The sequence below is a fragment of the Macaca nemestrina genome, chromosome 9 (genome assembly GCF_043159975.1).
Source record: "Macaca nemestrina isolate mMacNem1 chromosome 9, mMacNem.hap1, whole genome shotgun sequence".
NCBI lineage: Eukaryota > Metazoa > Chordata > Mammalia > Primates > Cercopithecidae > Macaca > Macaca nemestrina.
This window is the reverse complement of record NC_092133.1, coordinates 119,099,595-119,111,109: the sequence shown is the minus strand read 5'-3', so window position 1 is coordinate 119,111,109 and position 11,515 is coordinate 119,099,595. Positions and strand designations below refer to the sequence as shown.

Below are 11,515 nucleotides of genomic sequence, written 5' to 3'. Positions count from 1 at the left end.
CTGCAGACACGTTTTCTTCATGGGAAAGGTTTTGTTTGTTTGTTTTTTGTTTTTGGAGACAGAGTCCCACTCTGTCACCCAGGCTGGAGTGCAGGGGTGTGATCTCAGCTCACTGCAACCTCTGCTTCCTGGGCTCAGCTTCACCAATGCCTGGCTAATTTTTGTATATTTTGTAGAGACGGAGTTTTGCCATGTTTCCCAGGCTGGTCTCGAACTCCTGAGTTCAAAGTGATCCAGCCGCCTCAGCCTCCCAAAGTGCTGAGATTATAGGCACATACGTGAGAATACAATAAAAATATTCTTGGGCATACAAAGTCTTAGAAGATTCATCACAGGAAGACAATATTGGAAATATGCTTGAAGGAAGTATTCACATATGCAGTCATGCACCATGAAATGAAAATTCAGTCAACAATAAACCACATATGTAATAAAGTCCCATAAGATTATATTATCATTGGCCGGGCGTGGTGGCTCAAGCCTGTAATCCCAGCACTTTGGGAGGCTGAGACGGGCAAATCACGAGGTCAGGAGATCGAGACCATCCTGGCTAACCCAGTAAAACCCCATCTCTACTAACAAAATACAAAAAACTAGCTGGGCAAGGTGGTGGGCACCTGTAGTCCCAGCTACTCGGGAGGCTGAGGCAGGAGAATGGCGTGAACCCAGGAGGCGGAGCTTGCAGTGAGCTGAGATCCGGCCACTGCACTCCAGCCTGGGTGACAGAGCGAGACTCCGTCTCAAAAAAAAAAAAAAAAAAAAATAGTAAATGGTTTTATGTTTGTCCTTAATGAACTTCATCCCTTTTTTCCTTCCTGATTCTACTCTTGTAAGGGTCATTTAGAATTCTGATCCTGTTCCTTTAGATTGCTGAATGACTAGAGGATTATCTGTATTAAAATCATTTGGAGAAGATTAAGGAACTGTTAAAAATGTAGGTTTTCACCTAAGTCTACTGAATCTACACCTCTAGGGATAGGTTCAAGTAATTTATATTTATTTGTCTCCTAGGTGATTGGTAAACATTAGAAGCTTGAGAATTCTGTCTCTAAGTGCAATATTTCTGGAATGTTCTCTCTTTCCATCGACCAGTTCTCCAGTTCTCTGGATACCAAGTGGATGTCTAACAATTTAATTCAGTTCTAACACTAACTACCTGGAGTTAGCATCAGCCTCCAGAGGTTTAAAAGCTGGATTCCCTAAGACTGCCTTCACTCCAGAGACCAGCCACAAGTATCAGGTCCCCAGGTAACCCACACTTCTGTTCAACTTGGCTACAAATCTGTGGGTTCCCACCCGTCCTAAGTTTCCATAATTTGCTAGAACATCTCACAGAACTCAGGAAAAAGTTTTTTTTTATTAAAGAAAAAGAAAGATAGGTTGTTAAAGATACAAATCAAGGCATGCCGCCTTCCCTTCGTGGCACTGTGTTCACTGACCTGGAAGCTCTCTGAATATTTTTGTCTGAGAGTTTTTATAAAGGTCAATCTCTTGCCCCCAGCCTCCTCTCTGGAGCTCAGTGGGAGGGTCTGAAACTTCCAACCCTCTAATCACTTGGTCTTTCTGGTGACCAACTCCATCCTAAGTCACTTCATTAGCATAAACTCATAAGGGGTTTCTTACGAGTCACAAAAGATGTTCCTGTCACTCAGGACATTTCAAGTGTTTCAGTACCTGTGCCAGGGACTTGGGACAAAGACCAAATATGTTTCCTATTATACCATACCATTCTTTCTTACCCTCATCTGAATGTCATCTATACATCTGTCTATACACTTTCTATGGTTTCATTAGTCTGTTTTCACACTGCTATAAAGAACTACCTGAGACTGGGTAATTTTTAAAGAAAAGAGGTTTAATTGACTGACAGCTCCACATGGTGTACAGGAGGCATGGCTGGGAGGTCTCAGGAAACTTACATTCATGGCAGAAGGCAAAGGAGAAACAAGCATGTCTTCACATGGCCGAAGAGAGAGAAGGAGAGGGGAGAGGCGCTATGTACTTTCAAGCAACCGGATCTCGTGAGAACGCTATAACGAGACAGCACTAGGGGGATGGTGCTAACCCATTAGAAATCACCCCCATGATCCAATCACCTCCCACTGAGCCCCACCTCCAACATTAGGAATTACAATTCAACATGAGATTTGGGTGGGGACACAGAGTCAAACCAGCTATACATGACGCTTAGTCCTGTATGGTGAAGTGAGTACTAACTCAGCAGTCCAACAGTATTAGTTCAGTTTCTGTCTTTGAACAAAGCTGTGTGACCCTGAGGAAGTGATTCAATCTCTCTGACACTTACTTATCTCTAAAATGGAGATGCCAATTCCTATCTCAACATTTTGTGCTAAGTATTCAATTAAGAGTTATTTTCAGGCTGGGCATGGTGGCTCACGCCTGTAATTCCAGCACTTTTGGAGGCTGAGGTGGGAGGATTTCCTGAGCTCAGGGATTTGAGACTTGCCTAGGCCAAATAGGGAGACCTCATCTCCACTAATTTTCTCTAAAAAGTAGCCGGGGTGGTGGTGTACACCTGTGGTTCTGGCTACTCGAGAGGCCACGGTGGGAGGATGGCTTGAAGATGGCTAGGAGGTTGAGAATGCAGTGAGCTATGATCACGCCACTGCACTCCAGCCTGGATGACAGAGTGAGACTCTGTCTCAAAAGAAAAAAAAAGGGTATTGTCAAGTTTTTGTACAGTGCATGATCCATGGAAGTTGCAACCAAATTGCTCATGAAATGTCAACAAGCTTGAGGGCCTAGGCTCGAATCTTTCACAATATGCTTTGCTATGCTTAGGCCAGATCTCTTCTGAGTACAACTGTAAAGATCGGTGCAGTCACCCAGTAGCTATGTAGTGTCAGTTATTTTCTCAGGCAACGATGAATATTCTTCACAGGGCACAACCTTGTTAAAATAAAGATAAGACAGATTACATCCATTTCTTTTTTCACTCAACCAACTCTACCACTCAATATTAGAAGATTAGATAAATCAGATAGAGCAATTTTCATTGTAAAACCATGTTGTTAGTTGTCAATCTGGTGTTTTAAAAATGTTTATTAATTGATTTGAGGATTACTGGATTACTGTTTCCAGGTATAACATTTTATATATATATTATATATATATAAAATATACAATTATTATATAGAGTTCAGTATATATATTATTATGTAGAGTTCGGTTCACCCAGTTATATTTATTGTATTTAAGGAAACTCCACTGTGGATTAGTTTCTTGGCCAAATTATTATGCAATTTCTTTCTATAAAAATAGAACTGCTACTAAAATTTCAGTATGAGTTCACACTTGTAGAATACTTAACGAGCAAAATCTATTTTCCTAAACTTTTTTGTACTGCAAACTTAAGCCATTTAGAAATAAATCTGCTCTTTCTTTTTTTTTATGATACAAAGTTTTACTCTCTTACCCAGGCTGGAGTGCAGTGGCACGATATCGGCTCACTGCAACCTCCATCTCCTAGGTTCAAACGATTCTCCTGCCTCAGCCTCCTGAGTAGCTAAGATTACAGGCATGTGCCACTTCACATGGCTAATTTTTAGTAGAGATGGAGTTTCGACATGTTGGTCAGGCTGGTCTTGAACTCCTGACCTCAGGTGATCTGCCCTTTTTGGCCTCCCAAAGTGCTGGGATTACAGGCATGAGCCATTGCCCCTGGCCTAAATCTGCTCTTTCAATGTCTTCATAATCTATTCCAAACACTATCAGTAGGCAAATATGTACGTGTGCACACTGTCTGGTATTCTTTTTGTCATCTTCTAGATAGTATTCTGTAATTCTTTAAAATCTATAAAAGTAGGCTTGTTTTCATAATTATACATCATGATCAATGAATAATCAAATCATTTAGTGATCTTTTTAATAGAAAGTGTGCAGGGCTTTGGGAGGCCATGATGGGAGGATCACTTCAGGCCAAGAGTTGGAGACCAGCCTTGGCAACTTAGTGAGACCCCATCTCTATATAAAATAAAAAAAAATAATTTTTTTAAAAAGAAAATGTGCAGGGCACATAACTTTTCAGTGGCAAGTTATATTTTCTGTAGATCACCACCAATATACATGTTATCCCACTTGATGTTCTTACAATATGATGCTGCTGTTCTTCCATCAAATGACGACAGTCTTTGTTCTCTCCCTTTGAACCCAGGCAAATCTGTGTAACTGCTTTGACTAACAGAATATGGCAGAAGTGAGCCTGCTATATAAAAGGCAATATGGCTTCCATCTCCTTCTTCTCTTTGTCTCCCTCCACTTTGGAACCCAACCACCATGTTGTGGGGAAGCCCAGACCACACGGAGAGGCCACATATTAAGGTTCCAACTCACAGCCTCAGCTAAGGTTCCAGCTAACAGCTAACATTAACCACTAGACAAAAATAAGCCTTCAGACTAGAGCTTTCCATAAAACATTCTACGATAATGGAAATGTTCTATGTCTTCACTGTCCAATATGGTTGGTAACTTACTACCACATGAGGCCATTGAGCAGTTCTAACATAGCTAGTGTGAACGAGGAAGTAAATTTTAAATTTTATTTGACTTTAGTTAATTTAAATAACCACATAATTGCGGCCCCATTGTGCAGTTCAGTTTCTCTTGGTTGCAGCCATCAGCCTTGGAGTCTTCCATCTGAAGCACCGGACATCACTGAGCAGAAACAAACTACCTCCAGTATGTCTTCTCTGTATTCCTCTTTTTTTTTTTTTTTTTTTTTGAGACAGAGGCTTGCTCTGTCACCCACACTGGAGTGCAGTGGCGAAATCTCAGCTCACCACAGCCTCTGCCTCCTGGTTCAAGTGATTCTCCTGCCTCTGCTTCCTGAGTAGCTGGGACTACAGGCATGCATCACCATGCCCAGCTAATTCTTGTATTTTTAGTAGAGACGGAGTTTCACCATGTTGGCCAGGATGGTCTCGATCTTCTGACCTGATGATCCACCCGCCTTGGCCTCCCAAAGTGTTGGGATTACAGGCATGAGCCACCTCACCTAGCCTCCTAACTCTTGTCAACCATTAAAGAGAATAACTAATTATTGTTGATTTAAATTGCTGTTTTGGAATGATTCGTTACAAAACAATCAACAACATTTATTTATTTATTTACTATTTTTTAGAGACAGGGTCTTGCTTTGTCACCCAGGCTGGAGTGCAGTGGTGTGATCATAGCTCACTGCAGCCTCGAACTCCTGGGCTCAAGCAATCTTCCCACCTCAGTCCCCTGAGTAGCTGAGACTACAGGTACATGCCACCACCCCTGGATAACTACATTGTTTTTTGTTTTTGTTTTTGTAGGAATAGGGTCTTGTTATGTTGCCCAGGTTGGTCTTAAACTCCTGGCCTCAAGTGATCATCCCACCTCAGCTTCCAAAAGACAGACGTGAGCCACCCCAAACCCCACCCCCGTCAACAAGGAATATGCTTCCTCTGGTTTATGTGGCTGTTTCTACAGCAAATAAAAGCTTGCAAGTCTCTCGCATTTTTTTTCCTCCCAGGTGAGTTCACAGGAATCTCCCATCTTTTAAAAGCCCTCTGGCTATGATTGTATATGTCTTCTCTTCACAGCCAGGCTTCTTGAGTGACCTTAACACCTTCCTCACTCACAGCTTACTTTCTACTCCATGCTCACTAGGCTCTGGACACAAAGGAGGTCACAGTAACCTTAGTTCAGGCTTCTTTCTCCCGCTTGGGCAATGGAGGGCTTCAGCGCCCCACCCTGTCTTAAAAAGCCACTTCCTCCTGGCTGAGAAATTGCAAAAACCTCTCTCTTCTGAGAGCACTAGAAAGAGACACTGTTTTTAGGAAAAGGCACCCCTTCCTGAGGGCTGATACAGTCGTCAGCCAGGGTCCACGGGTTGGCAAGTGGAGTGTGGGCTCTCCTTGGCTTGATGTCTTTGCGAGGGCACCAGCAGTGCAGGCTGCACAACCTGATGCTGTAGCTGGGTTTCTGGGGTACTCTGAGCTTTCTGGAACTTGTCCATCAACATTCCTCTCATGTGGCTCCTGGTCTCCTTGTGGATGTCTGTGGCTCATGATGCCTTGGAGGGTGGCATCTTGGGAAGCGTGCATTCCAGCCCACAGTGCTTCCCAAATTGCAGAGCCCTTGGGGGTGCTAGTACGGAGCTACTTTCCTCCTTCTTCCCACCCTGAAGCTTCCCCGTGCTCCTCAATGAAATGTGAAGAACGGCTGGCCTGTCAGCTCCACTACGCAGCACAAAAATAACCATGAATGCAGCTCTTTAGGCTGCTGTCTTAGTCTTCCTCTTAGTACCGGGTTCAGAAGCCACCATGGGTGTACAACTGGCCAAGAAACAATGCAGCCATCTCCATGCACACCCTCTTCCTATTTCTGCACACCTCCCCTCAGCAGCATGCAAAGGCCCCTCTTGAGATCCCCTTCCTCTCTTCCTGAAACTGGCTTGTTGCCAGCTCGCAAGTGTCATCTTGGGATGCAAAGGAGCTTCATGATTGCAAAGTCAGTGAAACTCCCGAATGCTAAGTTTGCCCAAATTAGACAACTGGGTGGAGAGTGTGGTTTGGGGTGTCAACTTCCTAGAACACACTACCTCTATGACGAAAGGGAGGGCATATTTCCATGACACCAGGTCTCTAGACGTGGGATAGCCTGCTTTTTCTCTCCATTGGGAAAACACAAGTTGATTTCACAGGAGGCTGGGCAAATGCCTGCCTGTGCTCTGAAAGGCTGTTTTCACAGTCTCGGAAGGCCTGAAACATGGCACACCATCTTATACGCAAAAATTACACGAGGCACGTCGGAATTTGACTATTTGTCGTTTATATCTAGAGAGTCCGTGGGTCAACAATGAGTACATTCCAGTCCCTTTAAGAAAGGACCAATTTACAATGAGGGGTTCTAATTTGTTTGGAAAATCCCAAAGTATTACTAATTATGTTGATTATAACTGAATCCAGACTTCCCAATGAAATACACACACACATACACGCACATACACACACACACACGCACACACACACGCATACTCACACATTTTCCCCCTTACAAATCAGCTTTGGAACACTAAATTAATAATGGATTTGTTATTAACCAAGTAGTAAGTTTTTGCATTTTTGGTTTAGAGTGAATAAACTCGATGGTATTAACTAGACAGGAGTTTTGCAAGAGAAAAGGAAATGCTATTTTTCCCAAGATGACTTTTCTTGGATATCACTGTGAAAGTATTGTCTGGTAGGAAAAAATTGCAAGCATGATTAAACTTCTTGTATATTTAGTGAATTTTCAGCATTAACCATACAAGTCCTCACAATCTTGTGAAGTGGATAAATTTCCTTTGTAATTTGAGTAAACAGACTGTCCTCAGAAAGGATACTGATGCTTACTAAAATTCAACGTTTTTAAGAAAACATTTTCATATTGCATACTTTATGGATAATTTTACACTTAAAACCAAATGTGTGCCTGGATTTTTCTAGGTCTTCTGACATAAACATGGCATTGTGAAAAAAACACTATGTTCAGAATATTAATTTTGATATTTCAAGAAATTCACCGGTCAGACACAATTAGAAATCTAAGCTTGGGTACCAATGCTTCTGTGAAACAAAGCTAGAAGAGATTCCTTTTGCTGACTTATCCCTTGGGATATTTGGGTGTGGCTTGTTTTCTTCTCTGAGCGAAACAAAGATATGCAGGAAAATCTTCTTTTACAACTAAAATTCCTTGTTCTTACAAACAAGCTTGAGGAAAAAAAAAGCAGATCTAGCCCAGCTTAATCATTTGCTTATACTAGTGCATATATTGGATTTAATCCAAGTTAACAAAAATAAAGCCGCAGGATAGGTACATGCAGTTGTATATTTAAGCTACTGACTCACATACATTTTAATGGCTGAAAGTATATAAAAAATATGAAGGCAGAAGAAAAACAGTAAGCAGTGATAAAACATACAAGTTTTCTTATTCTTTATTAGTTTAAAGGAAGCTAGAACCTAATAACAATACGCCACATACGGTTCAGAACCAAACAAAAGCTGCTTAGTTATTTATTTTGCATTTGCATTTTCTAGGAAGTGAGAAAAAAACAGCTCTATTGAGACTCAAGTTTATTTTCAATTAAAATCCCCATAAATTAGGAAATGTCTCATAAAATGAAGAAATTGGAAAAAAATGTTATTCAGAAAAAAACTTTCTTAAGTGTGCTTGTTTCCTGTAGCACCTTGGATTTTGTGATCAGCCTTTTAAAGATATTTTTTAAAAAATTCAACCTCTGTCTTCACGTTTAGGACAGGGCATAACGGTGTCTTTTTCTTCCATGCAAATACGAGGAAAAATTTGTACTTGCTTAGTTTCGAGCATAGAAAGCACTCGCCCCTAATTCTGCCATTTGCTCATGTCCCACATGAATAAAAGGATACAGCTTAGAAACCAGGGCCTTGCTACTATTGTATTTTTTTCTAATTAAAATTCAGAGTATTAAACACAGTTGAGTACATCCATGCATACATGACATACCGTCATCACATACCGGAAGCTCCAATCAAGAGCCCCGAGCAAAGCTGGTTTCATAACATCATTAAGATTCATTGTACACTGTGTTTCAGAAAGGCTTTGTCAAAGCAGATAGTAATGGCCTGTCAGAAATGCACAAACAGAAATTTATATTAAATTGTCCCTTCCCTCCTTTTAAAATATGGGAATCTATTAATAGTTGCATTCCCGGTATAGGGGACGCAAGGCTTCAGTTACAAAAAGGTCCCCAGCTTCCTAATATTGTAAGCTTATTACCAAAATAAGGGTATAAAAAGTTAAGTGAAAAATATTTGAGTAACTAGGTGGGGGTATTCCTGGGAATAGTAATCAAATATAATGACTGTATCAAAACAAAAGAAGGCGGAGCTCAGGAGTGCGAAGGTAGATAGCATTGCTGAGTCACAAGGCGGAGTGTTTAATTTGGAACAAGTCAAATAAAAGCACTGCTTTCTTTCCCTTAAGAACCTTTGATACTCTTTATATTAACCTCAGAAAAGAAAGCTCTCTCATTTGAACATTTTTTTCTTTTATATCCTGCTGAGTGAAGATGCCTGGGGAGACAAACTTGACAGCTGGCTTCCCGAGAACAGGCGTAAGTATGATGTTATCTGGGACTTTAGTGGTGAGAATTCTTGTCTTTAGACTCGATATTTTTCTTTACCGTGCTCATTGATGACGCATATGTGCTGAAACAATAAAGGATTTAAACGCATCAGTTTCTTACCAAAATCTGAGACACAGAAAGTGTGATGCAGTCATAACCGAATGCCATCCTGTAATTGGCTATTGATCATTTAAATATAAATGTGTGTATTTATATGTGTGGGTAAAATCTAAAGAGACCCATTGAAATGCTTGACAAAAGGTCCTTTGTGGTTTTAGTTTGGAGCCTTATACTGAATCTGGCTCCCCAGGTCCCTAAAACCCAGAAACGCTGAGGGAGCAGCATGTTTAGCCCTGCTAGAAACTGAAGTCTCCTACTGGTAAGATGACAACTGCTTGGGTGAATGGAGAAATAACAGTGGCAAGCACAACATGGGCTCTTATTCAACCCTTTTTGGGCAACAAGCAAAGGGTTAGGAATATTTTGATTGAAAGCAACAGAAATGGGGCCAGGCTAATGTAAGCAAAAAAGGAGGATTTGGCTGGGCTCAGTGGCCCCTGTCTGTAAACCTAGCACTTTGGGAGACTGAGGTGGGAGCATGATTTGAAGCCAGGAGTTCAAGAACAGCCTGGACAGCATAGCAAGACTCCATCTCTACAAAAAGTAAAAATATTAGGCAGGCATAGTGGTGTGTGCCTGTAGTCCCAGCTACTCAGGAGGCTGAGGCGGGAGGATCTCTTGAGCCTGGGAGTTCAAGGCTGCAGTGAGCTTTAATTGCGTCACTGCACTCTAGTCTAGGTGAGACCCTGGAGCGAGACCCTGTGTCTTTAAAAGGGGGGGAGGGGAAATTTATTGGTGGAATACTGGGGTAGCTCTCAGAATCCAAGGACGAACTGGGCAATGAAGCAACTAGAAGGCAGGAACAAGGGCAGCTCCAGAGGCTTTCACCCATGGTGCTATGGATACTGTCTGGGGCACTGCTGTCCTAGTAGCTGAAATCTGAACACACTCAGTCTCTGTGACTTTTGGTTTAAGTTTCTGATTCCCAGGAGAGAGAGACTGATTGGTCCACTTTGGGTAAGTTGTCTACCTCTAGATCGTGCAGTGTTGGTCAGGGTCACACAGCTGGGGTCCACACTGGGGGTCCACGTCTGTGTGGTGAGATCATTTCCCCCAAAGAGGGAAGAGTTATGAGCTGCATGCCCCTGTAATTGAAACCTGCTAGAGTTCAAGCACTGACACAAATCAGTGTATAGAATATTGGCTATTGTTATGGTTGGTTGAGCACAGTCAATGACTGTGGAGAAGAATCAGTGTCAAACCATAGTTCTGCTTTTAGCTTCCTATTTCTTTAGTATGAAATAGAGATAATCATAATTTGCCTCCATCATCCTGATACCTACCCTGCAGAATAGTAGTGGGAGTTAATTGGGAGTATGGATGCAATGTGCTCACCATACTCCTGACATAGAAGATAATCAATAGAAGACATCACTAACACGTATTCAATACATTTCTAAATTGTTAAGTTCTTATAAAAAGGGGGGTTAGGAATTTGCATGCAAGACTTACATTCAGATCTCTGAAGTATTCATTGTAATCTAAGGCATATCCCACCACAAATAAGTTTGGAATCTCAAATCCAGCATCTTAGCAGAGAGAGAAAGAGGAAAAAAAAAAAGGAACAAAATTTAGATTATATAAATGCAAGTCACCATATGCTGCTGTCGGCACTCAAACTCGAGGACCTTTCATTGAGGCAGGAGGGAGTGAGAAACGGTGAGCAATGCACAGGATAAGCCCAAGAGGGACCTGGACCAGAAGGACTACTCGGGAGGAAGGAGGCAAGGCAAACAAGCCAACCTACAATGAAGAATGACTGATCTAGCATGCAGAGTTGAGAAATGGCTCAGGAAGCCCGGTGCGTAACAAGAAATATGCATAATTGAGTCACGTGGCCCTGGTGTTCTAAAGCAAGCAATATGCAGTGATACGATGCCAAAGGAAACATTCTCAATAACACAAAGGAAAGTTCAAGCAGAAGGCGTTACGATGCTGCATTATGTGAACAGGTGTGTGGGCCACAGCAACTGGAAAGCAATTCTCCCGCTGTACTCAGTGTCTCGGCTGTTTAAAGGGCTGGAAAGCAAAAGCCAGGACACAAGATGAAAGGCAACAGGATTGTTCAACTTGAGGAAGAGAATGTGGAGGTTGCGTTAATGCTGGTCTTTGGGTTTGTGATGCAGAGGATATTAATGAGCTCTCTATTGAGGGCAGAATGAGAGGAAGTGGATTTAAGCACAGTGCAAGGTACTTATGATAAGCAAAAGAATAATTCATTGAAAAGATGATGATTTTTTATCAGAAAGGATTCTTTTT

General features: G+C 41.8%; 1 protein-coding gene and 1 long non-coding RNA gene across 5 annotated transcripts in view; one reads left to right on the top strand and one right to left on the bottom strand.

Annotated features, from left to right (window-relative positions):
- The first annotated feature begins 1,073 nt into the window (after positions 1-1,073).
- On the top strand, positions 1,074-5,504 carry LOC112426377 (uncharacterized). The gene is made up of 3 exons (XR_003017667.2): positions 1,074-1,248; positions 4,634-4,698; positions 5,319-5,504. It is a non-coding gene; the product is annotated as an uncharacterized lncRNA (long non-coding RNA).
- A 1,883-nt stretch (positions 5,505-7,387) lies between these two features.
- Positions 7,388-11,515, bottom strand: part of LOC105480018 (phosphoribosyl transferase domain containing 1) — a 109,440-nt gene continuing 105,312 nt past the window's right edge. For 3 of the 4 annotated variants that reach the window (XM_011738448.3, XM_011738446.3, XM_024792261.2), the window contains 2 exons: positions 10,709-10,785; positions 7,388-9,218 (listed from right to left, as the gene is read on the bottom strand). In XM_011738448.3, the coding sequence (XP_011736750.1) occupies positions 9,171-9,218; positions 10,709-10,785 (125 nt within the window). In that variant the 3' untranslated portion in view covers positions 7,388-9,170. The remainder of the gene's footprint in view (positions 9,219-10,708; positions 10,786-11,515) is intronic. The other variant, XM_011738447.3, reaches the window with a different exon arrangement.